General features: G+C 47.9%; 1 protein-coding gene across 1 annotated transcript in view; it reads left to right on the forward strand.

Moving 5' to 3' along the window:
- Positions 1-27,118, forward strand: part of VWF (von Willebrand factor) — a 130,550-nt gene that overhangs the window by 56,677 nt on the left and 46,755 nt on the right. Inside the window, exons 17-28 of the mRNA XM_019754370.2 lie at positions 1,799-1,893; positions 4,265-4,425; positions 12,057-12,160; positions 13,407-13,545; positions 14,860-14,994; positions 17,112-17,258; positions 19,772-19,912; positions 20,020-20,133; positions 21,649-21,805; positions 22,440-22,598; positions 23,282-23,417; positions 25,452-26,830. Coding sequence (XP_019609929.2) covers positions 1,799-1,893; positions 4,265-4,425; positions 12,057-12,160; positions 13,407-13,545; positions 14,860-14,994; positions 17,112-17,258; positions 19,772-19,912; positions 20,020-20,133; positions 21,649-21,805; positions 22,440-22,598; positions 23,282-23,417; positions 25,452-26,830 — 2,867 coding nt within the window. The remainder of the gene's footprint in view (positions 1-1,798; positions 1,894-4,264; positions 4,426-12,056; positions 12,161-13,406; positions 13,546-14,859; positions 14,995-17,111; positions 17,259-19,771; positions 19,913-20,019; positions 20,134-21,648; positions 21,806-22,439; positions 22,599-23,281; positions 23,418-25,451; positions 26,831-27,118) is intronic.

Below are 27,118 nucleotides of genomic sequence, written 5' to 3' on the forward strand. Positions count from 1 at the left end.
GAACACCGAGATGGAAGCTGCAACGTGTTATAGCATAATCTTAAGTGACATAAGTCTGTCACTGTTGCTGTGTGCTACTGGTCACACAGACCAACCTTGGTGCAATGTAGGAGAAGATTACACACTGGGGGCCATTTAGGAGAATAGGTACCGGAAAATAAATTGCCCATGATAGGGGAGGGGATTGGGATTGGAGGTTAGGAATAAAAGAAAATTTTAAAAAATTGTCGAGTATGCAAAACCTTATGCTAGATTCTGGGGATATAATGTGAGCAAGAGCAGTCATGGCTTCTGCCCTCTTAGATCTTATATTATAGTTCAGTCACACACACACACACACACACACACACACGTTAACCAAATAAAAACTCAAATACATGTAAAGTTACAAGTGTGGTAAGTTCTAAGAAGAGAGTATGTGGTCTATGAAAGCTTGAAATGAGGTGGGGACAAAGAAGGCTGTGTGTGTGTGTGTGTGTGTGTGTGTGTGTGTGTAAGTCTACCGTGTTTCCCTGAAAATAAGACCTAGCTGGACAATCAGCTCTAATGTGTCTTTTGGAACAAAAATTAATATAAGACCCACTCTTATTTTACTATAATATAAGACCGGGTATAATCTAATCTAATCTCATCTAATCTAATACCAGGTCTTATATTAATCTTTGCTCCAAAAGATGCATTAGAGCTGATTGTCCAGTTAGGTCTTATTTTTGGGGAAACACGGTATGTATTGGGCAGAAGTGACATTAGATCAGAGAATACGATGTGTGCAAAAGCCCTGTGATTGAAGGGAGTAATACACCGTCCAGATTAAGCAAAGGAGGCCATGGGGTTGGAAGGGAAGAAGCAGTCAGGGTCAGATCACATGGAGCCTGGGAGGCCATGGTAGGGATTTATCCTAAGACCTAGTGAGGGGGAACTATTGAAGGATTCCAAGCAGAGATGTGACATAATCAGATTTAAGTTTGGGAAAGATACTTGGACTGCCAAGAGTGTGTTTTGGAGAGAAGCAAGAATAGGTGCAGGGATATCGGTTAGAAACCTTTTGCATTGTCTCGGTGAGAGGTGGTGGTGGCTTGTGGCAGTGGAGATAGAGAAGTGGATATGAATGCCAGAGATATTTAGGAGACAAAGTCCAAGAGCTTGGAGATGGATCAGATGTAGGGGGTGAGAAGGCAGTGTCAGGGCTGATCCCTGGGTTTCTGGTTTGTGACACTAGATGGAGGGTGACATTATGCAATGACTCAGGGCCCTGGAAGGCTGGCTTGGTGGGGGCTCATGAGTTCAGTATTGGACATACTGAGTTTGAAGTGTCTTTGAGATACCAAAAGTGGCTTTGAATACATGGATTTGGGATTTGAATACATGGGTCTGGGGTTCAAGGGAGAGAGTTGAGCTGCTGATGTGAATTTGTGAGTTGTCTCTGTAATGGAAGTGGGGGTGTAGAGGGCACAGAGTGTAAGAAGCAGGGACGCTAGGATGGATCCAGCAGAAGGGTGAGAACGGTGAGGCTAAGGAGGCACAACCAGAAAATAGGAGGAAAACCAGGGGAGATTTTGTCTTTTTCTAGAAGAATGGAGTAGCCAACAATGATGAATAATGTTGAAGAGGATCAAGTACGAAAAGCACTGAGAATAGTTCCACTGGGTTTAGTGACATGGTGGTCATTGGTGGCCTTAGCAAGCGGTGTTTCAGATGAGTTATGGGACTGGAAGCCCAGCGAGGAGTGGGAGGCGAGGAAATGGACACGGCAAGTATAGCTGCTCTTGCAAAGCTGGGCTGTGGTTTTCCTCTGCAGCCACTGTGAGGATGGCGTCATGCACTGCACCACCAGTGGCCCCCCTGGAAGCCTGTTGCCGCACGCCGTCCTTGGCAGTCCCCTGTCTCACCGCAGTGAGTATTGTCCCCCTGGAAGGGCTCTTCACCTCCCCCTGCCCAGACTTCTCCTGTGACAAGTGGGGCTGCTGTCTGACATGCATATCCATTTAGACATGTGTCAGGATTGCCACCCTTTCTGTGTTTGTGTGAGTGGCTTTCAGGCCTAGACATGCCTTTGCATGTGGAAATCCAAATTATTGAGGCAAGAAGAATTTTATTTTGTGATGCGGGAAAGACTGAATTATCTGCAAGATGGATTCAGTGAGACCTCTAGTTTGCCCATGGTGACCTTAACCCTGTGAGCAGATGTCAGTGAGTTGTTCGCCTTGATTGTGGTGAAAACCACCCTCCTTTAATGGACTCCTTTTTCCTAAGGACTTGCTGTCAAGGACACCGCTTTAGAAAGCTTCTCAGATAGATTTGAAAGATAGTTTGGACCTGTTGCTCTCAGTTTGAAGGTCTTAATAGTTGCTGCTGTTTAAGGACAAGGTCCAGAAGGGAGGAGGGACTGACCTGGCACTGATGGGAGCACATTTACATTTATGGACCAGGAGGGTCTTATTGGCTTCCAGAAGGATCATCCTTGCTTAGAAAGGACTCTCCCAGTAGGAGCAAGAGAAATACCTATAGGTAGATAAATGGGCCATTTTCAACGTCCAGCCTGACCTTTCTCTCTGCCTCTCTCTTTCCTCAAGATGCCCTTTCTCTAAGCAACCCAGCTCTGTGCCGTGTGTTTGTCTTCCAGCCCTGGGTGAGAAGTCTGGTTCTCCCACATGACTGATTGGGAAGCATCTCTCAGCCTGGAGCTGGGGCAAGATCCCAAGCCTGTGGGTGGCTCACAAGTTGAAATCAAAACTTATGACTTGCCCTAGTCAGTTCGGGCTGCTCTAACAAAATACCACAGACTGGGTGGCTTATAAACAACAGAAATTTATTGCTCACGGTTCCATGGTTGGGTGAGGGCCCGCTTCCTGGTTCCTAGCTGATGCCTTCTACTGTGTCCTCCCATGGCGGAAGGGGCTAGGGGGCGTCCTTCTGTGGGGTCTCTTATATAAGGGCTCTCATCTCATTCACGAGGGCTCCCCCCTCATGACCTAATCACCCCCCAAAGGCCTCACTTTCTAATGCCATCACATTTAGGGGTTAGGATTTCAACATAGGGATTTTGGGGAGAACACAAACATTAAACCCATAGCAAACCTCACGGTCACTAAATCCTGCCTTTTTCTTCTTTGTGCTCTCTCTCACTGTAGCATCATTTTTACACTGCCACCCTTCTCTGTTGCCTTCTTCCTCTTGGGGTTTCCTCTTGGGTCTTTAATGCTTCCTCTTGCTCAGTCTTCTCGTGTAGTCGCTGGAAGGTATCTTTTGCAAAGTAAGGAGATTACTAGGATTTTGTGCAATTTGGAAAAGCCATTTGACCTTTTAGGGTTTCAGTTTCCTAAACAAAAGTTTCCATATAAAAATAAGGCTGGATATTCTGGCTTTCTTGTCCACAGGAGATGGTAAGTGCTATATATAGTAAGATATAAATGCTATGAAGTGCATCATGGTTTTCAAAAGAAACGTGCTGTGTTAATTATCTCCTGTCATTCAATCAGCCACTGATACCTACTAATTATCAGGAAATATGATATATCATGAACAAAATATAATAGACAAGAACCCCTGTCTTCATGGAGAGAAGGGGTTCTATAGTCTAGTGAGAGGGGTTGAGGTGGGGATGGGGTGGGAAATAAACAAATAAGCAAAATATACAGTATATTAGACAGAGATATCAGGCAGTGATCAGACGGAGAATGACAAAGCAGGGAGGGCAGGTGGGAGTGTTAAGGGATGGAGTGTTGCGAGTATAAATAGAGTGGCTGAAATGACATGTGAGAAGAAGCCTCTTTAAAGATTTTGTGACTAAAGCCACAGGGGTGGCTTATACAAAAGATTTTGTGACTAAATTAGTGGTAATTATTTTAGGAATGTCCTGTTCAGGCCCACAGAGGTTCCCTTTTAACACCCAAACCCAGGTCCTTTAAAGCCTGAGTCTAGACATTTCTGCAATGCATCCAGATTCGATGCAGCCTGCTACAGCAGGATCAAGGGGGCTGTGGAGTGCAGCCGCCAGAGGGATGCTGGGATCAGGAGAGGCGCCTTCAGCGCGGGCAAACGTCAGAAGCTCAGTTGAGTAGATGAGGCTGCCATCCCAGTCCCACTCAGGGAACCTGGCTCAGGGCTAGACCCGGCTGGAGATTGGGCAGCACCTCATCCCAGAAAGTGGGCAGCTCTGTGTCTCTGCAATTGAGTGGCTACACCTAGGGCCCCAAAGGACAGTGTAGAAGGTAGAGCCACCTCCCCCATCACTGATGGCCTCTTTGATTTTTCTATCTCCAAGGCAAAAGGAGCTTGTCCTGCCGGCCTCCCATGGTCAAGTTTGTGTGCCCTGCTGACAACCCGCGGGCTGAAGGGCTGGAGTGTGCCAAAACCTGCCAGAACTATGACCTGGAGTGTATGAGCATGGGCTGCGTCTCCGGCTGCCTCTGCCCCCCGGGCATGGTGAGCCACCCACTGCTGCCCCACATCGGCAGCCTGCCATTTTCCTGCAGGCAGGGAGAAGGGCAACACAGTTAAACTGGATGCTGACAGGGCGGGGGTGGTGATGGGGGCAGGAGTGGGGGAGATTGTGGCTCAGTTAGCTGCCAGAGTTGGGGAGGAGATGGCAGGAAAGTGTCTGGGTTGATCCTGGTGAGATCAGACAAAATACAAGAACTTAGCACAAACAAGTGCCATAAGACACAAAGCAAGAATTTCCGGGAAATACTTACAAGTGAAAACAGGCATTTCCACTAGAGTTTTCTCAAGGGCTTTGTTCCATTGTTTGAAGAGGAGAGGCCATACACACATATTTGCATATGATTTGCATATACAGTATATGTATAACTTTCTATTTCAAGAGAAGACATTGGTGTCCCTGCCATGCCATCAGCAAGCCATGGGTCCAACACATTCCTTCCTCACAGAGCTTTGTTTTCCCCATCTGTAAAGTGAATCGTGAGGTCTCGGCTGGCTTTTAACATTCCATGATTCTGGGGTTGGGGCTACAAACATGCAGTTTGTGACCAGCAGCTCCTTGGAGACGAGGCGTGGTCCAAGGAGGCCACCTGGCTCCTATGGGCCTCCTGGTGGTGGCAAAGGTGTGAGTATACCCAAGCTTCCTTACCTCCCTCCCAAGTTTCATCTTAGGCCATTTTATATTAAATATATTATACATATATTATTCTTGTCATCCTGAAGGATGCATCTTCGGGATTTTTCTCTTTCAAATGCATCCTGTCTTGCTTTCCCTGATTCCAATTTCCCAGACCCAATGTGAGTTGTGAGGGGCAGGTGTGTTGTAGAGGCCAAAATAGGAGGGGACAGGATGGCTCTCATATGGCTCTAAAGGGCATAAATGATGCCCAGACCTCAGCTTGAAAGGCGGTGCCCTGGGCTATAGGAGCTGCCACTATTCTGTGGAGGGTGCTTGGATCTCCCCATTGAGTGTGTGCTGGGAAGATGGTCTATCTCCTTCCCTCTGACCCTTTCTCCTCCAAGACGGAGAGACTAGCTGTTACTTATTCTCCCCTGGGTGTTCCCCTCTGTCTTAGCCTCTCAGGATTCTGGAACTATCTTTTCTAATGGGGAGCTAGAGATTGGTCAGGGAACATCCCTCAACTGGAAGGTCTTGTTTGGTGCCTTGGCAGAAGGTGGCTATCCAAGGAGACATACAAGGAAGGGGAAGCTCAGACTTGGGCAGGGCAAGAAATAGGAGAGGGGAGGGCACGCTTCCATGTTGCTCTTTTTACTGCAAGAGTCCCTTATTTTGACCGTCCCTTCATCGTACCTGGAGGTGAAATTCTCTGGCAAGAAAAGGGGCAACCCTCAGGAGATCATGTCTGCATCTGAGACTCTTTTCAGTGAACTTTTTTTTTCCATGAAGGAAACAGTACAGATAGTCTTAAATATTAATAACTACAATAACTGCATTATTGTCCCAAATCCCCTGGAGAGCAAGACCTCAAGTACAGGATGTGGACGCACCGTTCGCAGCTCTTTGGCATTCCTGAAGCCTCTGGCATGCATTCTGAGCACAGCCTTCCGATATCTGTCATATAATGAGGTGTCTCTCACCTCAACTGCAGGGGATTGAAAACTTGAAAGCTCCTGGCGCGAGAGATTGGGTTATTTTCACAACAGCTTCAATTCGATGCCGACTAACGTGCAAATTGTTGAGGGCGGATTCGGCAGAGCAGAAGTCCGGGTGATTTATTAAGTGCACAGTGTGTTGGCGGCTGCACAGGACACGTGTTCTTGGCCACAGCGCCAAGAAAAAGAAGCTGGAAACACCCTGTTTGGGCCCATCTGACGGTGCAGTCGTCCTCCCCAGGGGTGTTTCTCTGTTTGGCCTGACATCCCCTGTGGCAGGTGGTGAGTTTGTGGCATGTTATCAAGGGTTTTGGGGAAGAGGTCAGCGATTCTGCATTCTGAGGACTTGGAGAGGGAAGGAGTTCTTTCCTGGGGGCAGATCTACTGAAATTGGAAAGAGCGCCCCGGGGAGGAACCGGAGTCAGAGGGCTAAGCTCTCGGTCCAGGCTTCACCACTTTGTGGCTCCTCGCTCTTGTACAATCACTCACACTTTCTCTGAGCCTCAGTTACCTCATCTGTAACATGGACACATAATTGCTGCCTTCATCGTTGGCCGTGGACCTGAAGGACTAGGTGAAAGCACTTTGAAAACCAGAAAGTGCTGTAGAATCACAGGAATAGCTTTAATGGTTGTTTTTATAAATAACCAAGGCTCACTCTCAGAGGCTGTGGTGATCACCTCCTTCCATCCCCAGGAGACACCCAGGAAGGGCCCATTTTCTTAAATTTCCAATCTGTTGTGAACAAATGCTTTTCATAAATACAATAGAAATGAGCGGAAAAATGAAACAAAAAAGCAATTCCATACAAAATATGACCCCCTCTAATTTTTATTAGACACAATAGACACGATCTACTACTCAATCATATTGCCATATGCTTTTCTAAACATCGTCTCTCCACTTCTGTGCTTACGTAATCACAGACCGGCACTGGTCCTTGGACCACACTGAGCAGGACTGCTCTTGCTGGAAGGTTGCGTTTTCTCTTTCGAGGCATCTTTCAATGTAAGGCCAGGAGCATCTGTTTGCAAATGTTGGGGGCGGGGAGTGAGACCCCCTCTTGCTGTTTGTTCCAGGACTGGCACCTGCTTAGAGCAGAGGTTTTTCTGGCCCACTCCACCAATTGCAGATTCCATCTGCTCCTGCCACTGGTGCAAAGATCTCCTTGCATGGAACAGGAGGGTGGGTACTTTTGATAAGTGGTCAACACCCTGATAAATGGTTGGTGGGGAAGCAGCATGGAAAAGGCATTGAATTGGAATCCCGAGATTCTAGGTTTGAATCCTGGCTTCTGACATTTACTGAACTGAGTGGCAAGTCACTTAAAATCTTTGTGTCTGGTTTTTCTCTATAAAATTGAGTTAGGAGGGTTGTTGGGAGGCCTGGATATGACAGTGGCGAGCACATGGGAGTTGCTTAGTAAGTGGTAGTTTAATGATTGTTATAGGAAGTTCATGGAGGAAAACCATGAATCAATCATATTATGAATAGAAATGCTATAGGAAATTAGCAGACACTGGGAGCAAGTTTTTGAGACCTCAGTGTCCACATTCTGAGATCCACTAGAACAATAAAATGGAGGCAGCTGTGTGTGTGTGGTTTGCACGAGAAAATTTCCCGTCTTTTTCTTTAGTTCAAAGACACTTGAGTGAACATACTTGCCTTTAAGTTAGAATATTACTTGATTCTACCATGAGGTGGCAGCAAAGCACAGCTCACTGCCATTGTCCTCTCCAGGAACACCAAGGGGCTCCTCCAGGAGGAACCCCAAAGACCCACAATTTCAACTTCTTCTGTCACACAGGGGGAGACTGAGGAAAGAACAGAAACAGAACCATCCAAGGCTACATAGCTATATAGTAGAAATTCTGGTCTCCTGACTCCCAGACCAGATCTTCACGCTGTTTGCCTCCCTCTGGGAGGCAGGGCCATGAGTGCTCTGGGGAAAATGTAGTTCCACTGTCCGGGAGATGCTCAATTACTTTCTGAAATCTAGAGGTTAAATTTCCAAACTGGTACCCACTTCTGCTGGTACGAGGAAATCTCTGTAAGTGGGAAGTATGTTAATTTCCCTGGTTCTTTGATGCCCAGTTTTCTCAATGGCCCAATATGAAGACTAGAAAGACTTTGGCACTGCTTTTCAAAAGCTAAAGTTTGGGCTTAGGGGCCCATCCAATATGGGCTTCCCGTGTGGGCACTGTAAATCCTATGAGATGCCATTTTAAAAGGTCCAAGAAAGCCCTCCTGCCTCAAAAATATCTCTTACATTTCCTATGTTTTGTCACCTAATCAGGCTTACTGAAATACAATAAGCATAAATTCATTTTGGTTAACAAGCAAGAGCTTTAAAAATGCTTACAACCTTATAAATCCTCATGGGAAGTCATTCACACCTTAGTGTGAGTTATTTCATCAGATTCTTTTTTCTTCCTAGCAAACATCTACTTGAAATCAGCTGCACTGAGCTGGAAGTATTGATGGGGTGGGAAAATGAACAAAGGACAGTTGGAAGGCAAAAGATTTTGGAGAATGGGGCAGTATGGTGTTCATGTATGGGAAGGGGGAGATGTGGCTTTTTCAGAGAAGAGTAACAAAGCCAATGTTTTTCTACTTCACATATTTTCTTGGGGCTGACCAAGACCTGGTACCATGTTCTTCTCAGTGTGAACCATTCTTATGCAAGATGTCATAAGTTGATGAATAATAGTGGCAACTATTTCTGCTGTTTCTTCTGAAGTCTTTGAAGCACATTCATCAATTTTATCTTACTGTGTTTCCCTGAAAATAAGACCTAGCCGGACCATCAGCTCGAATGCGTCTTTTGGAGCAAAAATTAATATAAGACCCAGTATTATATTATGTTATGTTATATTATATTATACCTGGTCTTAAATAAGACCAGGTCTTACATTAATTTTTGCTCCAAAAGACACATTAGAGCTGATTGTCCGGCTAGGTCTTAATTTCAGGGAAACACAGTATTATACTCCTGGTGTCCCAAAGGGACAAACACTAGGCAAAGATGGTTCTTTTCGTTTTAAACATGAAGTTTAAGTGACTTGCTACAAAATTCCCTTAGGGACTGCTTTGCGGGCCTACCCTAGGTGTCAGGCCAGTTCTTATTTAGATCCCATTCATTAGCCCCTCCCCCCCATTGTGTTTCTATCTTTCTATCTTCATGAATTTCTTTAATGCTTCAGGACTCTTTGGTTGTTTTTGGCTGGGCTGGTGTTATTTGATTTTCTCTCTGAAGACAGGAGACTCCTGCTGAGGTGTGGCCTTGAAATATCTCCTTTCCTTTTAAGGTTATGCTTTTCTTCTCTCCAGTTTTGACTTATGGATCTATTCCCATGCCTCTGTTCTCTTTATAACTGTCTTTGTTCAATATCAAAGTCCTACTTTTTAATGAAAGTATAGTTGACATACAATGTTGTATTAATTTCAAGTGTACAACCTCGTTATTCAACTTTTATATATCTTGAAGTGGTCACCATAAGTCTAGCACCCATCTGATGCTGTACAAAGTTATTAAAATATTATTGACTATATTCCCTACACTATATGTTACAACCCCGTGACTTATTTATCTTATAACTGGAAATCCGTACCTCTTATGCCCCCCACCCCCCTTTTTTTTTGCCCTACCACCTTCCCCTCTGGCAACCATTAGTTTGTTCTTTGTATCTATGAGTCTGTTTCTGTTTTGTTTATTCATTTGTTTTTTAGATCCCACATATAAGTGAAATCATATAGTCCTATTTTAATATTGTAATCCTCCAATTAGTAATCTCCTTTTACTAAAATAAGTCAGGGCAGAGAGGAGCCATATGGTTGTCAGTGACAGCACAGAAGGAGGTGGCAGCATAATCTCATGGCCAAGCTGGGATTTGCGTTTTATGTCCACTGGATGCGGGCTGGGCTTTCTGGAATTCAGCCCTCGGCCAGGGGTGGGGCTCTCTGGGCCATGGTGTGCGAGACTCTTGTCAATGGGTTGAGTATCTGGAGAGAGGTAAAAACATGCAGCAAGCAGACTAAGAGGACTGAGAGCCCTGCACCCAGCCTACTGAAGGTGACGGAATGTGTTCTGCGGAGGGGAGAAGAGGTGAGGTGAGGCGAGCAGGGCTCTGTTTCTTGGAATGCACCCCTATGCATCCTGCATCACTCTGTCTCTCGTAATGTTTCCAATAATGAGGCTTCTTGTCTGGTCTCCATTAACTATAGGAGTGAATGTTGGAGAGCTTGTCAAGATTCCTCAGCAGAGACATTATTGTTATTCTTAGGGTAGCCAATAGGTGGCAGTCCTGGGCCTTAAGTCAGAGCTGACAAAGCTTGGGGGGAATGTGGGAATGAACCCTAATTGTGACAGCCTTTGAATACTCTGTTAGAGAGACATTTTCCACCCCCTCCCTGTTCCTACCAAGCTGCCATCTTCTCTATGAGGCACCTAAGCTTAGTATCTTCCAAGAACAGTGGTCCTAGGAGATAAGAGCTACCTGGAATGTGGCGGTTCTGCCTCTTCCTTGCTCTCTGCTTGCCCATCCTGTCCCTTCCCTTAGGCTCTGAGAACTCAGGAAAACAACCAAGGTTGAGTGAAGGTGGGCTGAAGTAGTGGAGGTTATTCTTCCTAACCCCCTTTAAAACACACACACACACACACACACTTTTAGCCTCTGATCCTTGACGCAAATGGCCTTTGTTCAGCCCAAGCCCACCTGTTCCCAGGTCTTTTTCTAGTTCCAAGCCCTGGGAACTCAGGCTTGTCTGGGGTGTGACTGGGTCACATGAATCCTGAGCCACCCAGACCAGGAGCTTCTCACCCTTCAGGTTGCTCTGGAACCAAAGTGCCCTGGTTCCTTCACCTGAGGGTGACCCAGGGCTCTTTTAGGTCACCTAAGTGTAGGCCACACAGGGCAATTGTTCAGGGCCTCCTCCTGTGGTTGAGACAGAAGCAGATCTACATGTTGGGGTCAGATGGGTTTGACCAGTTCTTCTGGGGCCAGTAGGTCTTAGCTTTTTTCCCGCTGACCCCAATAGACCTGAGGAGTATAACATGCTCGTATAGTAACTTCTTTGTGGGGGAGGGCAGGGAAATAGAGCATACCCCCATGGAGGGTATGTCAGAATCTCAGGGGACTGGGTGAGGACAGCAAATGTGGGCTTGAACAAGACCCCAAACTCTGGCTTTGGTCCATCCCTGCCTATGGCCAGTATCCAACTTTCATCTCCAGAGTATGAAGTGCGTTAACAATTAATTCATGCATTTTATTAAGTATATTGTCCATTTTCTTCGATTATAAACATAGTAGATGCTCACTGAAGAACATTTGAAAAAAAATTAAGAAACCCAAACAGAAAATAAAGTTCCCCTACCCCAGCCCACTATCTGGAAGCAACTTCTACATTTCCTTCAGTCTTTTTTTAAAATATATGTACATATTTTTTTTCATAATTGGGACCATAGTATATACAGTTTCCCCCTGCCATTTTAAAAATTAACAACCTAAGTATTTACCATATCTTTTGAGAATCTTTCAAAGGGCCAATTTAATAGGTCCATCACCTGGGACACCATCACCTGGGGAGTCTTTAGTGGATGTAATCATTTTTCTATTGTTTAACACTTGGTTGCTTCCATATTTTTTTGCAATGATGAATAATTCCATATTACCTTTGTCTTTAATTTTATTTCCTTTGGAGAAATTATCTGCTAGGAATTACTGGGGCTAAGGATACGTGAATTTCAAAGTCTTCTGACACATGTTACCAAAGAGCCTTCACTGAGGTTCCAGGTCGCCTGCCCCCAGCAGGATATGAGGGCAGACGGTGATCAGAGTGTCGTTAGCTGTGTTGGGAGGACCCGTGTAGATGGGAGCCTGTGTCCGCTAAGCCCCCGCCTGGGCATGGGTTCCCTGGCCTGACCTCTGGCCAACGCTGCCTTCCTAGCAGGGCTCTAGCTCACTCACTGTGACCCTCAAGACTTGTGGATTGCTTCCCCTTAGGTCCGGCATGAAAACAGATGTGTGGCCCTGGAAAGATGTCCCTGCTCCCATCAGGGCAAAGATTATGCCCCAGGAGAGACTGTGAAGATTGACTGCAACACTTGGTGAGGCCTTGGGAGAGGCTTTCCTGGAGACTGAGCCATTGTGTGTGGAGCAAATGGAGGTGGGGGTACAGATCAAGGTGGGGGGCAGATACGGCCAATGAGCTCTGGCACTTACCGCCAGCACCCTGAGAGAATGTGGTTAGTCTTTCCTTTTTTCTGGGTCTCTGTTTCTCTACCTGAAATGGGGAGAATCTTTATCCTTGCCTGTGCTCACGCTGCATGGACACTCTCCTAGAGGTTAGTGTTTCTGTTCAGGGAGATGGGGCGTGGAGAAGATAAGGGCCTTACCCTATATCAGTCATTGCATATGTGACCAAGCTGCCAAAGGGCATGGGGTTTGGAGGGTCTTTCCAGCCTTATACTGCCCCCTAAGCATATTGAAAGTGTGCTTGCAATGGCACAGTTTGAAAAGAGGCCTTGTGAGGGTGGCTGTGTTTTCTTCTCCCTTCTCCTTGGCCATTCTTCACATAACCCTCTCTGCTCATTCACCCAGACTTTGAGTCTGTGGCTGTGCCCAGCTTCAGAGAAAGGCCCATGTGGACAGAGGCAGAAGGCGCTTAGCTGTCTACTGGGCCTGAGGTCTGAGCTAACCGCCTCTGACACACAGTGGGCTTCCTGAGGTTAGCTCTGGTTGTAGGGCAGTGGGATGGGGCATGGTGGCAGTTGGCAAATCACTGTAGACTGAACCATATAGTTATGTATACACAAAACCCCTCCTGGCAGAAGTTCATGGTTGACCCCTATTTTCCCATCTCAGAACTTGACTGCCATTCTGTCTTGTGTTCCCCAGGAGCTTCAGATGGCTTCCGACATCATTGTCTCTGTTTTGTGGAGACCCTGGGGCCATTCTCAGTCAACTTCTAGGGAGGCTGAGCTTTAGGAAACCCATGGCAGGTGGCCTGCAGAGGATCTGGGCCTCTTCTCCTGGCTGCCTGGATCACCTTAGACAACCTGTTCCCGTCTTTGTCTCAGTTTCCCTCTTGTGATGGAGAGCAGCTTGGCTTCCCTCTTTCTTCCTGGGCCCTGTGTTTTAAAAATGTGTCAGTTCACAACGGCAAAGCCACCCACCCCCTCTGTGAGGTCCACACTTCATAGGCTGCAGACCTTCCCCTTCTTGGGGCTTCCTGGGTTGGGTGGCACCTGGAGCATTTTATGTTCCTTCATGGTCTCCTCGTTCCCCAATGCCCAGGTGAGTCCCTCACACCCAAGGTAGCTAACCGGCCATCCTTGCCATTACTGTTCCTAGTATCTGTCAAGACCGGAAGTGGAACTGCACAGACCACGTGTGTGACGCCACATGCTCCACGATGGGCATGGCCCACTACCTCACCTTCGATGGACTCAAATATATGTTCCCCGGGGAGTGCCAGTATGTTCTGGTGCAGGTGAGAGTGAGCGAGAGGGGGAGGGTGCTGTCTGTCCTTAGGAGGGGGTGGGAGGTGCTGACTGCAGTCTGGGGTTTCCAGGTCAGAGTCTGCTGTTTTGTCCATGGAAATGACTTTGGGCTGGTTTCTACTTGAGTGATTGTCCAGCCCCTGAGAGAAGTGCCTGAAGGAGACGGGGAGTTGAACCTCACAGTGATTGTCCAGCTTCCTTCTGTTTACCTGGAGACTTATAAGAATAGGGTAGAAGCTCTTTTGTTGACTGGGATTAGTGTGGGGGCAAGGCTACCATTAGCCAAAATTAGCATAGAAATGGAATTGGACAAAGTCATCCCTTCCTTTCTGCAGACACAGCCTCAATCAGGGTGCACAGTGGGGAGGGGAGCCAGGGTTGGATTTCAGCACCCACTTACCCTCCCTGCTAGCACCCTTGTGCAGTGAACAACCCACACAGCCTTATGCAGTGGCCCTGGACGGGGAATGGTTGAAATGAGCCCTGGAGTTTGCGTCCTACCCTGTGATTCTATTGCATTTTCCATATTTTCATTTCTAACCTGGTGTAATTCAGAATGGGCGGGAGGGGGATGGGGGCACAGAAATGTCACACTGCCCAGCAGGATGAGAAAGAGCCCAGGAAATCCTAGCTGGTGAGTGAGGGCACTGGCTCTCCTGCCTTCCTCTCCCCACCGCACGGATTCCTGTCAATTACTCTTGCTGGTTGACACCAAAGTGAGTAAGCAAGCAGGTATGGGGGTTTTTCTCCTGAGGGATGAGACAGCTCAACTCTGTGAAACTTGAAACAATGTGGTCTCTCTGTCTCTGTTCCCAGGAGGAGAAGGGGTGGGGGCTTGGTGTGGTCTGCAGGGAGGACCAAAAACCTGTAGGAGCCTCAGCCCCAGAGACTGGGCAGTGCCCTGAAAGTCAGGCAGTGAGGGTGACTGAGCATGCATGCCTGCCCAGCATGCTGGGAGTGGGGCAGAACTAACAGTGCCCTGACCAGCTGTATGCGGTGCATGCTGGGAGTGATCAGGGCACTGACCAGCCATGTGCAGAGCATGCTGGGAGTGAGCAGCCCCAGCAGACAGCCATGCGCAGAGCATGCTGGGAGTGAGCAGCCCCAGCAGACAGCCATGCGCAGAGCATGCTGGGAGTGAGCAGCCCCAGCAGACAGCCATGTGCAGAGCATGCTGGGAGTGAGCAGCAACACCAACCAGCTGAGCCTCCACCACCCACGTCTGAGATGATGAGGTGCCAATCTTCTGATCTGGGGAGAGGTGGCTGGAATAATATTTCTCTTCTGGCACCTCTTTTCCCCAGGATTACTGTGGCAGTAACCCTGGGACCTTCCGAATCCTGGTGGGGAATGAGGGGTGTGTCTACCCCTCAGTGAAATGCAAGAAGCGTGTCACCATCCTGGTGGAAGGAGGAGAGATTGAACTGTTTGACGGGGAGGTGAGTGCCAGCCTCATTCCCTCCATTCTCAGGTCCCTTTGCTCTTCTGTCAGCTTGTGAAGAGCATTGTCAAGCATTCATTTAAAACTTGTGTGAATGGAATATTGTGCAGCCATGAAAGAGCACGGGGTGGAACTATGTCGCCTGACCTTCTACCTTCTCATATTCTACGAGAAGAACAAGTCACAGAACATGACCCCATTTTAGTAAAATAAAGTGCAGAGATATGCGTGGAGAAGGGTGTGCAACTCTATCCGCATATGCACAGGAGGAATCAGTGCTTAGCTCTGGAGGGTGGAGTGGAGATCGGTGGGCAGGAGGACTTTGCCTTTTATAGATATATACAATACATATATGTAAAATAAATTATGCGAGTGTATGCACACACGCATATATAAATATGTATATTTTGGGAAGTGATGGTGTTTTGGGATTTTTCCTCTCTTTTATGTTTTCAGTTCTTTCCAGATAAATCTTTTTAAAAGAGCACAAAAGAGCAGTAAGCTGATTCAGTCCCTGTGTACTAGAGCTTTGATGTGGTTCTCAGAAGGGTACCTGAGAACTGCTAGGAGACCTTGTTTAAGCTGCTGACCTCCAGGCTCACCCTGAGATTCTGACTCGGAGGTCTGGGTGGGGCCCAGGAATCTGCATTTGAAGTGGCAGGTGGTCCCTCGTCCACAGTTCTGGTTCCGCTGGTCTGACTGTATCTACCAGTAGAGAGACCCGGGGTCTGGGCTCACAGCTGTCCTGGTACCTTCATTTTGTTCCCTGGCCTCAGCCCGCATCCCTGCCTTCTTGCAAGTGCCCACCACCGATATCGGGATGGGAAGGTGAATTCTCCATATGGAAGAAAACTGCTTACAAGTGTGACCTACTGACTGGGTCAGCAGTGTCAGCTCCTTTTCTAAGGACAGCTCTACTTAGGACAGATGACAGTGGTGATACTGAATAGGAGGTGTGCACAAGTGATGAGCTCTGCATGTTGTGTGTCTCTAAGGAGAGGACCTTTGCAAAGGGGTGACAGCCTCTGCCTCAATTTTACGAATTAGACAGCCAAGCCACTGCAATGGGCTTGGAGGATTTAGCGCTGGCACGATTCAGCCAGCCGAGGTCTCAGGTCAGAATCCTGCGAACTGAAATCTGGGATTCCTGCTCCTAACACTGAGCTCCTCAGCCTCTCTGCTGCCAGTGGGCTTGGAATCCTGATGACGGCGGTGCCGGGAGTGGGAGGTGGGGGGAGGAAAGGACAGAGTCTAGTGCTCCTTTTTGTAAAGGGATAGGTTTTTATTATTTTTTAAGATTTTTGTTAAAATATAGCTAACATACAATATTATGTTAGCTTCAGGGGTACACTGTAGTTATTCAACATTTATACACCTAAAGAAGCGATCACCATGATAAGTCCAGCAACCATCTGATACCGTTCTATGCTACCATAATTATTATTGACTATAGTCCCCATGCTGTATGTTACATCCCCATGACTTACTTGCTTTATACCTGGAAAGTTGGACTTCTTATTCCCCTTTACCTCCCCCGCTTTTTAATTTTTCAATTATAGTCGACATTCAATATTATTTTATGTTAATTTCAGCTGTAGGGCATAGTGATTAGACATTTATATAATGTAAGAAGTGATCCCCCTGACTAGTACCCACCTTGCAGTATATATAGTTATCACCATATTATTGATTATATTCCCTATGTTTTACTTTACATCTCCAAGGGATGGATTTTTGAATCGATTGCCTAGAGATGCTTAAAATCATTGCCACAGTAAAAACCTATTTAGAGGGCCACATGTATTTAACGATCAAGTGCCAAAAAATTCTTTTTGTGAAGTGATAGATGATCTTCTGCTAGTGGGTTTTGTTGTATTTTTAATCTCATAATTATGATTTTGCTGCCAATTATTGTCCCTTAGTCAGAGGATTCTTAGAGAGTGGTAGGCAAGACAGAAACAGAAATGTCCGGGCAGCTGCTAGCCCTGAAGGGACTAACTCTGACTGAATGGGGCTTGTGGTTCTAGAGAGCCATAGAGACAGGTATGCGTCTGGGGCAGGAGGACACTCTTGCCTGTCCTCCCCATCCCTGTCTTACGATTTGTTCTCCTTCAGGTGAATGTGAAGAGGCCCATGAAGGATGAAACTCACTTTGAGGTGGTGGAGTCCGGCCGATACATCATTCTGCTGTTGAGCAAGGCGCTCTCTGTGGTCTGGGACCACCACCTGGGTATCTCCGTGATCCTGAAACAGACGTATCAGGTCTGTGGCCTTCTTCCACCTCTTTCTCATCTTGTCTATGACTCGTCGTTGGGACCTTCTTCAGCTTCCTCAGTAGCAGGAAGTAGACACTGCCCCTCCCACCATTTCGTGAGAGGGTGGGTGGTCATCTCATTGAGCCTCCCTCCCCATACAAATAAGACCATGGACTCAAGGGTAGCGTTAGCCTCAGCTGTTTCCTGAGACTAGCTGCATATGGGAGGGCTGAGGGCCCCCACTGCTGCAAACAGTTCCTTGACTGGCTTTGCTAGGCATGCAGTTTATATCCTCAAAAGAAGGAAGGAAAGATCAGGCAATAACTTTTCTTAAGGTTTCTTAACCTACAGAGACCAACCCATCATGCACAATATTATTAGAACACTGCAAACTATTCCGGGTGAGCCATAGGCCAGTGTATTTTGAGAGCCATTTGTGAAACTGCTCATAACCTACTTTTGAGGAAGCTTACAGTATTTGTTTAGGTTTCAACAGCTTGCTGGGACTTCATTTTCTCTAACTGGCATGCATGTGACAAGTGCTCTGTCTACTCTGGTGGCTGTTTCATCTCAGCAGGAGTGAGATGCCACAGAGTCTGAGAGCACTGTTCATTTTCAGCTTGTACTGAAGTGAGGCTGCACTGTCCTAGTGTCTCATGGTAGCACATTCAATTTCTCCAAAACATTAACTATTTGCTCATTTGTTTATTCAATAAATCCTTACTAAGCTCCTATTATGTGTCAATCACTGTCTTAGGCACTGTGGACACAGCAGGCAAAAAACTATCTCTATCTAGCTCTCTATCTATGTATCTATATATCTATATCTGTATCTAGCTATATCTATATCTATCTATCCTCATACACATATATGTACGTATATGCATATATATGTATCTTAACCCTTGTATTAGATTCCCATTGCTGCTATAACAAAGTATCACACGCTTAATCCCTTAAAACAGCAACACAAATTTATTATTCTCTGGTTCTGGGGGTCAGAAGTCTAAAATTGGCCAGCAGGGCTACGTTCCTTCTGGAAATGGTAAGGAAGAGTCCGTTTGTTTGCTTTTTCTAGCTTCTGGGGGCTGCCTGCATTCCTTGGCTCATGGCCCTATCCTCCATCCTCAAAATCAATACCATATCTCTATCACTCTCTGCTTCTCTCTGTCCCATCACTGTTCTCACTCTGACTCCTCCTGTGCCCCTTATAAGACCCTGTGATTACTGGGCCCAGCCAGATAATCCAGGACAATCTCCCCATCTCAACATCCTTAACCTAATTACACCCTAATCAGTTCCTTTTGCCACATATGATAACATAATCATGGTTCTGGGGATTAGCATGTGGATATCTTTGGGAGGGGGGTGTAGTTTGGCCTACCACAACGCTGGTGGAGATCATATTCTAAAATAATATGACATCATTTTAGGTTGGTTGATCTGATGATACCTGTTTGAAAAGGTCACATATGAGCAGAGTCTTCAGGTAAGGCAGGGAGTGAGCCATGTAAATATCCGGGTGAGATATTTAGGCAGATGGGATGGCGTGTGCAAAGGCACTAGGGTAGATGATGTTTGGAGCGTTTGAGCAAGGAAGTCAGTGTGGTTGGAGAGAAGGGACTTGGGGCAAATGGTAATTAACAAGGGCAAGAAGGGGACAGGGGCCATACTGTGGGGGCAGTTAGGCCACATAAAGATCTTGGGCCTTTTGTCCAACTGTGAGAATATTCTTCTTACATGTTTCCCAGTAACGTATACCCATTGTACCAAACCAAATTCTCCATATGGAAACAAAATAGAATAAGTCACATCTCTTTGTCCCAAGACAGGGCTCCAACTATGTTGTAAGAGCACAGCACTTTTTCTTTCCCAGGCCAAATATTTCCAGTTCTTCCGATAGTTCTTATGTTATGGTTTCCATTCATTCAGTAATTACTTGTTCAGGCCTTGTATACACTATGATAGGTGAGTACAGAGACTAATAAGATACTATATCAGGCTTGGTGGCATTTGGTGTCCATCAGAATCCTCACCAGCTTGTTTTGAACAGGCCGCAGTTCTCCAGGTAAGGGACTTACCTCTCCGTAGTAAAACAGGACAGAATGTTCTCTCCTCAGACCTTTCTGCTCTCGTTGATGTAATGTTGAAGCAGCTCCTCTCTCTGCTCAGACCCTTACTGGGAGGTGATGGTTTCTACTGGAGATACCAGGGCCAAGGCTGCCTAATTCCCACCTCTGCCCTTGGCTGACTATGGGACACGGGCAGGTTGCCTCTCTTTGTGAATGACCTTTATTTCCTTAACTTTAAAATGGCGTCAGTGAGGATGCCTGGGAAAAGGCCTTGGCAAGGATAAGGCTCTGCTAGTCAGCCTGCTCTCCTTCTGGGTCTCCGTCCTCGTCCCCTTGGTCCTCTTCTTCCGCAGACGAGCCTGCCTTCTTCGCTGTCGGATCCCTCTTTTCCTTGAATCAGAATTTGCCTTGAGGTTTGCAATGCTCACGATCTCAACTTATCCTTCAGGAGCAGGTATGTGGCCTCTGTGGGAATTTCGATGGCATCCAGAACAATGACTTCACCAGCAGCAACCTCCAAGTGGAGGAAGACCCTGTGGACTTTGGGAATTCCTGGAAAGTGAGCCCGCAATGTGCTGACACCGGGAAAGTACGTCTGGGGCCTCCATGTGGACCATGGGTGGTAGGTGGCTGGGCTCGGGAAGAGGGTCTCTGGGATCCTTCTGGGTTGACTGTTTTGGTCCATCTGGTCCCTAGGTGCCGCTGGACTCGTCTCCTGCCACCTGCCACAACAACATCATGAAGCAGACGATGGTGGATTCCTCCTGCAGGATCCTCACCAGTGACATCTTCCAGGACTGCAACAAGCTGGTGAGGGCCGTGGGGGTAACTGGAGGCAGGAGAGTGCCAAGGGTTGGCCAGCGGCTTGGGCACTCAGAGTGCAAGCTTCTAATGGTGAATGCTGCCTTGGAAGGTTTGAAATGACCTGCATGGGGCACCTCTTTACTCCCTTTCTTGGCTTCAGGCTGGGAAACAGAAAGGGTAATTGACAGTGTATGAGGAAAGCAATGCCTCGTAAATCAGTTTTCTTCTACACATAGTTCTGGGTACCTGCCAATGCTTCTCTTCTCTCCCCAGTCGTGGGGTTTGTTCCCCATGTGTTATCTTGTCTTCAGCACTAGAGTCAGGGGTTTCATTTTCCAGTTACCCCACTATGTCTCCAGGGCTGAGCACCCCATCCTCTGCCCTCATAAATCCCTTTAGCCCCTAGGTCTTGTCTCACAGAAACCCTTTTCTGGTCTTAACTCCAGGGATTTTGAGCCCTCATTTTATGGCTTGTTTTTGTGTCTTTATCTCAAATGGTGGTCAGGAATTCCCCAAACGAGGTTAAATGCAACTTTCTCCCTGTCTCTATATGAATGTACATACACACATGTATTTGGATGTATACGTAGGTATGTGTGACTACATATGTACACATACACATGCTCATGTACACACACACACACACACACACACACACATGCATGCACGCTGCTCAGTGGCACCGCCAACATGGGTATGACTGGTTGAATACTTGTACTTCAGCTCTCTTTCTTTCCACCCAGTGATTTTTAGTCCCTGAGGACTCCAAAGGATACTCAGGAGTCTCTGGTTTGGTGGAAGAGTGAAGGCAGTGAGAGGAGTCATGGGAATCAGCATTGTTGGAAGGTCTTAGAAACAAAGACTCATTTAATATCTGAATTCGTTCCTATCACAACTACCCTGAAAAAGGCTGGTGTGTGTAGTGGCGTGTTTGGGGGAAAGGGAAGGTGGGAAGGGGTTACTGTGACTGAACATGGGTGGTGGATGGGCTACCTCTTCATGTAGATTCGGAGTCCAGGAGTCCATACGCTGTCCTACTGTCCAGCATACCAGCTCATAGCACCCCAGGGAGGCAGCTTGAGTGGGTCCTGATGTATTTACTCTTTCTCTTTGCTGAATGGAGGCAAGGAAAGAGAGTGACCGGCATGTGTGTGCATTTGTGTTTATGTAAAAACACCCCAACACCCCTGAGGTTGGGAGTGGGTTATGGGAATGGATGGATGGGTGACTGAGCAGAGCAGGTAAGTGGATAGATGTATAGAAAGGAATGTTCTTTTGAAAAATTCTTAGGCACATCTACTCTATCAAAGATTGGCAAAAGTGCTTTATTCAAAGTTTCTTGCTGGAATACAGATTAGAAGCTAGGAATTCTGCCTTCTTTCCCACTCCCTCTTTGGCAACAATGAGCTGCACTTCTTCTGTCCTTGAGCCCCCTTTTCCCTACCATGAGCCCCAGAACATTCCCATCCAGACCAAGAGCCAGAGTGCCTAATCTGGTCCCACCCTGATGCTCCCTTGCAGGTGAACCCCGAGCCGTTCCTGGACGTTTGCATCTATGACACCTGCTCTTGTGAGTCCACTGGGGACTGTGCCTGCTTCTGTGACACCATTGCTGCCTACGCCCACGTGTGTGCCCAGCACGGCAAGGTGGTGACCTGGAGGACAGCCACACTGTGCCGTGAGTCCTGCTAGCTCTCATGATCTCAGACACCCCCCTCCCAACCCTCATGTAACTAGACTTTAAGACCTGTAACGGGTGCAGGAGGACATTTTCATGGGAGAGAAGACAGAGCTATAGTATGGGGGTGGATGGCAGAGGGCTGAAGGGAGGTAAGACGTTGATGTGAGTGAGGAGGGACGGGGACAGGGGACAAGGATGGAGGACATGAATATGTAGAGACCCTTCTGCAGAAATTCTGGAAGAGGGAGAACAGGGAAAGGTGATGACGAGAAGAAGGAAGTCGCTATGTATCTTTAATTGGACACTAACATATTTGCTAATACAAGTGATCAGCTCATATATTTATGTAGAGTCTTCCTTCCTTGACTATAAGCAGCTGACTCTGTTTATATGGAAATCAGATTCAGAACCACTAGGTTCCTGGTTTAGATGCTTTCAAAGTCTGGAAGTGTCTAATATTGGTGACTCCTGTAGTTCTTTAGTTCCTCAATATAGTCCCCACCTCCTCCAATGCCATCACCACCACTGGTCTCAACGCCCTGTTTGGGGCCTTGGGTGCAGTCCTGGCTTCTCAGATTGTACAGCAATGCCTGTGTTTTAGTGATGACACCCATGTCTTCCGTCTACACAGCCCAGAGCTGCGAGGAGAGGAATCTCCAGGAGAACGGGTATGAGTGCGAGTGGCGCTATAACAGCTGTGCTCCAGCCTGTCCTGTCACATGCCAGCACCCTGAGCCGCTGGCATGCCCTGTGCAGTGCGTGGAGGGCTGCCATGCTCACTGCCCTCCAGGTAAGCCACCTGCCCCTGGGTGGGGACAGGCTGGAGGGATGGGCCAAGTTACCAGGAGAGGTGATTCCTTGTCCTACTTTGTCTCAGCCTTGCCCAGTGGGGTCCCATCCCCAGCCCTACAACCCTGGCTTCTGTTTCCAGGTGCCCTTTCATCAAAGCCAGGCCAGCGATGATTTTTGTCAAGTCGAGCTCCCGCACAATGCTTCTGTAGGCCTATTTATGGCCTCGTCATCTAGAACAGCACTTTGCTTGCTAATGGAACTCTCGCAGTGATGGGGAAGTCCTACTGAAATGTGGCTCGTGTGTCTGAGGAACAGATTTTTCAGTTTTATTTAGTATTAATTTAAATTTAAATCTAACTAGCCACATGTGGTTCCTGTCTACTGTCCTGGACTGCACAGATCTAGAATTATCAAATGTATCCTGTGGTGGAGTGGAAAGACCCTTGCAGATTGCTCATGCTGAGGCTTGGGGGCAGTGTGGTAGGGTGACGGAATCCCCCCCGCCCAATTTTATGGAGGGAGAAATCAAGGCTTAGAGAGGGAAGGTTGATCCCTAAGTAGTAAGGTGACCCATGGGGAGGCAGGCAGAGCTGGCTTCTGGGACAGGCCCTTTTAGTTAAAGGTGAGTCTTCCTGGTGGGAAAGGTGGGTCTTCACTTCTAACGAGAGGTTTGTTGTGCAGGGAAAATCCTGGATGAGCTTTTGCAGACCTGCATCAGTCCCGAAGACTGCCCCGTGTGTGAGGTGGCTGGCCAGCGCTTAGCCCCTGGAAAGAAAATCACCTTGAGCCCCAGTGACCCTAAGCACTGCCAGACTTGGTAAAACCTGGTTTTTGAAGTGTGTCTTACTATCTCCTTTTTGGGCCTGCTCAGAGGTGTAGATTTGAGAAAAACTTCTTTGCTATGTGTATCGAGAGGTAGAATGTTTTTGTTTAGTTTGTTTCTCTTTCTCTAAGGACAGACTAGATTGCTTGCCCAGAAAATATCTCTTACCAGGGTTAGGCTTTTTAACTTCTTCTCGCTGAAGGAAGGGGGAGGTCTTTTATTGTCCCTGGTGGTCACATTGAGTCCGGGACAGGTATCTGTGAAAGTCAGGTTTCTTTTTTACTGGAGGTGGGGATGCAGGGGAGGAAAGAGAGGCAGACCCCTGACTCCTCAGTGCAGCATAGACACCTTGAAGCCACAGCCCAATTCCCAGATCAGGGCTTTTATAATTGGGAAGGAAGACACTCATCAGTGAATGAACCCTGGGTTCTCACCTAATTGCCTCTGGGAACTGGCCTTTGGGGAGTAGAAGGAGTTTTAGAGTGAGAGCTGGGCTTTCTGAAGTCCTGCTCCTAAGTACGGAACATGTATTCAGAGGTTGATATATTCCACACCACTCCTTATGGGAACTTAAACTTGAGAACTTAAATTCACTGCGCATGGGGCTGTGGCCACAGCTGCCAGAGTCAGATCCCGCCGCCGCCATCTGTACAAACAAGAGTGAACACTGCCCGGGGTGAGTTTTCTAACAAACACAGGAAACTAGAAAGTATGTCATTCATGCACTGTTAACCAAGGATTGAAGCAATAAATCATGTGAACCACGAGGAAGTAGGAATGAACTTCCCAGTAAGACCCTGTGTGTCTACTCTCCCTAGGCTGAAACGGAGATTGTGAGGAATAAAGAATGGGGTGAGCCCAAAGCTGGCTTGGGGTTCAGGGCATGAGAGCATAGAGCCATCTCTCTACCTCCCTCTGCTAGCACAGAGGGAGGGGCAGCTACCAGGGTACAGAACACAGCTTCAAACAGGCGTGGATAATAGTTCCAAAGTACCCTGGAAAATCACCTGGGAAGCAAGCCCTAGGGGACACTTCCCAGGGCTCAGGGCCCTGCTGCCCTCTTGGCCTTCCTGGGGGTGCTGAAGGCAAGTTGCCTCAAAGGCCAAGAGTTCATAGAGGAGAAGGTCCTAGCCTGGATGTCACTTGTGGTACCTTGCCACTTTCCAAGATATTGGTAAAAGAGAGAAGTGACTGGAAATTTGGATGGTAGTGTAGGAATCTGTATGGGGTGTAACTTCTCTGCTACAGATGCATGGTATGTGTGGGGGGTGGGCACAGGGCCTAGGCAGTCCCTGGCATGTTAGGTGCTCCCCAAATGTCCCTTGGAGGAAAGAATGAATGAGCCACTGTCTTTTCTCCTCTAACATCTTGGAGACCCCAATATACTACTCCCAAGTGCTTTGTTCTGTTAGATACAGCTGGGAGTTTGAATCCTTATTCATTTTTCCAAAATGTTTTTAGTCCAGTTTTTCCTTTCTTCCTTAAGGCCCAACATATTAAACACGATACAAAGCTCATACAGTTTAAATTCTGTTATTCTAAATACTGTAAAGCATTTATCTTCGATAGAACATTTACAAGCCCTGGTCAATGTTAACACTTTAGAGCAATATTTGTCTTTGGAGATACGTACTTGGCAGAAAGTTTGGATTATAATTCAATATTTATACTGCTAGAGATATAGGTTGAAAAAAAATCAACCTGAACAGCTGGTGGATGGCATAGAAGCAAGAAAGATTCTTTTTCAAGTCCTATTGGGTTAAAGCGTTGGCTTCTAGAATCAAGGAAAGCCTTTGCTGTGTGTGTGTGTGTGTGTGTGTGTGTGTGTGTGTGTGTGTAGCAGTACTATTTGGGGACATATGTTAAAATGGTGTCTTGCTTGGGTGGAGAGTGATCTGTGGGAGCTCAGTGCCGCTGGGCCAGGCAGGCAGGTAGGTCTATGGGACTATGTATAATGGTTCTGAGCAGGCCTGAGAAGGGCTCTGAGCATCTTCCCAAACCATTTCTATGTCTCTCCCTCTGTTGTAGTCACTGCAATGGTGTTAACCTCACCTGTGAAGCCTGCGGGGAACTGGGAGGCCTAGAGGTGCCCCCCACAGAAGGCCCGGTGAGCCCCACCACGCAGTATGTGGAGGACACCCCGGAGCCTCCCCTGCATGACTTCTACTGCAGCAAGCTGCTGGACCTGGTCTTCCTGCTGGACGGCTCCTCCAAGCTGTCCGAGGCCGACTTCGAAGTGCTGAAGGTCTTTGTGGTGGGCATGATGGAGCGCCTGCACATCTCCCAGAAGCGCATCCGCGTGTCCGTGGTGGAGTACCACGACGGCTCCCATGCCTACATCGATCTCAGGGACCGGAAGCGGCCCTCCGAGCTGCGGCGCATTGCCAGCCAGGTGAAGTACGCGGGCAGCGCGGTGGCCTCCACCAGCGAGGTCCTCAAGTACACGCTCTTCCAAATCTTCAGCAAGGTCGACCGCCCCGAGGCCTCCCGCATCGCCCTGCTCCTGATGGCCAGCCAGGAGCCTCCAAAGTTGGCCCGGAACTTGGTCCGCTACGTCCAGGGCCTGAAGAAGAAGAAGGTCATTGTGGTCCCGGTAGGCATCGGGCCCCACATTAACCTCAAGCAGATCCGTCTCATCGAGAAGCAGGCCCCCGAGAATAAGGCCTTTGTGCTCAGCAGCGTGGATGAGCTGGAGCAACGAAGGGATGAGATTATTAGCTACCTCTGTGACCTTGCCCCTGAAGCTCCTGCCCCCACTCAGTTGCCTCCTATGGCACAAGTCACTGTGGGTCCGGAGCACTTGGGGGTTTCGACCCTGGGATCCAAGAGGAACTCCATGGTTCTGGACGTGGTGTTTGTTCTGGAAGGGTCGGATGCCATTGGTGAGGCCAACTTCAACAGGAGCAAGGAGTTCATGGAGGAGGTGATCCAGCGGATGGCTGTGGGCCAGGACAGCATCCATGTCACGGTGCTGCAGTATGCCTATGTGGTGACTGTGGAGTCCACCTTCCTCCAGGCGCAATCCAAGGCGGACGTCCTGCAGCGGGTCCGGGAGATCCGCTACCGGGGCGGTAACAGGACCAACACGGGACTGGCCCTGCAGTACCTGTCCGAGCACAGCTTCTTGGCCAGCCAGGGGGACCGGGAGCAGGCACCCAACCTGGTCTACATGGTCACAGCAAACCCTGCCTCTGATGAGATCAAGCGGATGCCTGGAGACATCCAGGTGGTGCCTATTGGAGTGGGCCCTCGCGCTGATGTGCAGGAGCTGGAGCGGATCGGCTGGCCCAATGCCCCGATCCTCATCCAGGACTTTGAGACGCTCCCCCGAGAAGCTCCTGATCTGGTGCTGCAGAGTTGCTGCTCTGGACAGGGGCTGCAGATCCCCACTCTCAGCCCTGCCCCAGGTATGCGGGGCCCTTGCACGGGTGCCAGGCTGGGGGTGACCTTGGTGGATATGAGACTCTTGGGGTCTAATCCTGGCTCCCCTGCTCAGTGCCTTTGGTCACATCCTGCCTTCAGATGTGCCTGTGTCCTCACCTCCCAGGCAGGGAGATGCATCTGTGATTCTTTATTGGGGAGGATCTTTTCTTGTAAATTCAAAGGTAATGTAAGTCTATGGTTGAAATTTCAACAATGCCAAAGATATAGAGTAAAAAATATGTCTTTATTACACAGACTTATCTCCACCTAAC

Source organism: Rhinolophus sinicus, linkage group LG02 (genome assembly GCF_036562045.2).
Source record: "Rhinolophus sinicus isolate RSC01 linkage group LG02, ASM3656204v1, whole genome shotgun sequence".
NCBI classification, from domain to species: Eukaryota; Metazoa; Chordata; class Mammalia; order Chiroptera; family Rhinolophidae; genus Rhinolophus; species Rhinolophus sinicus.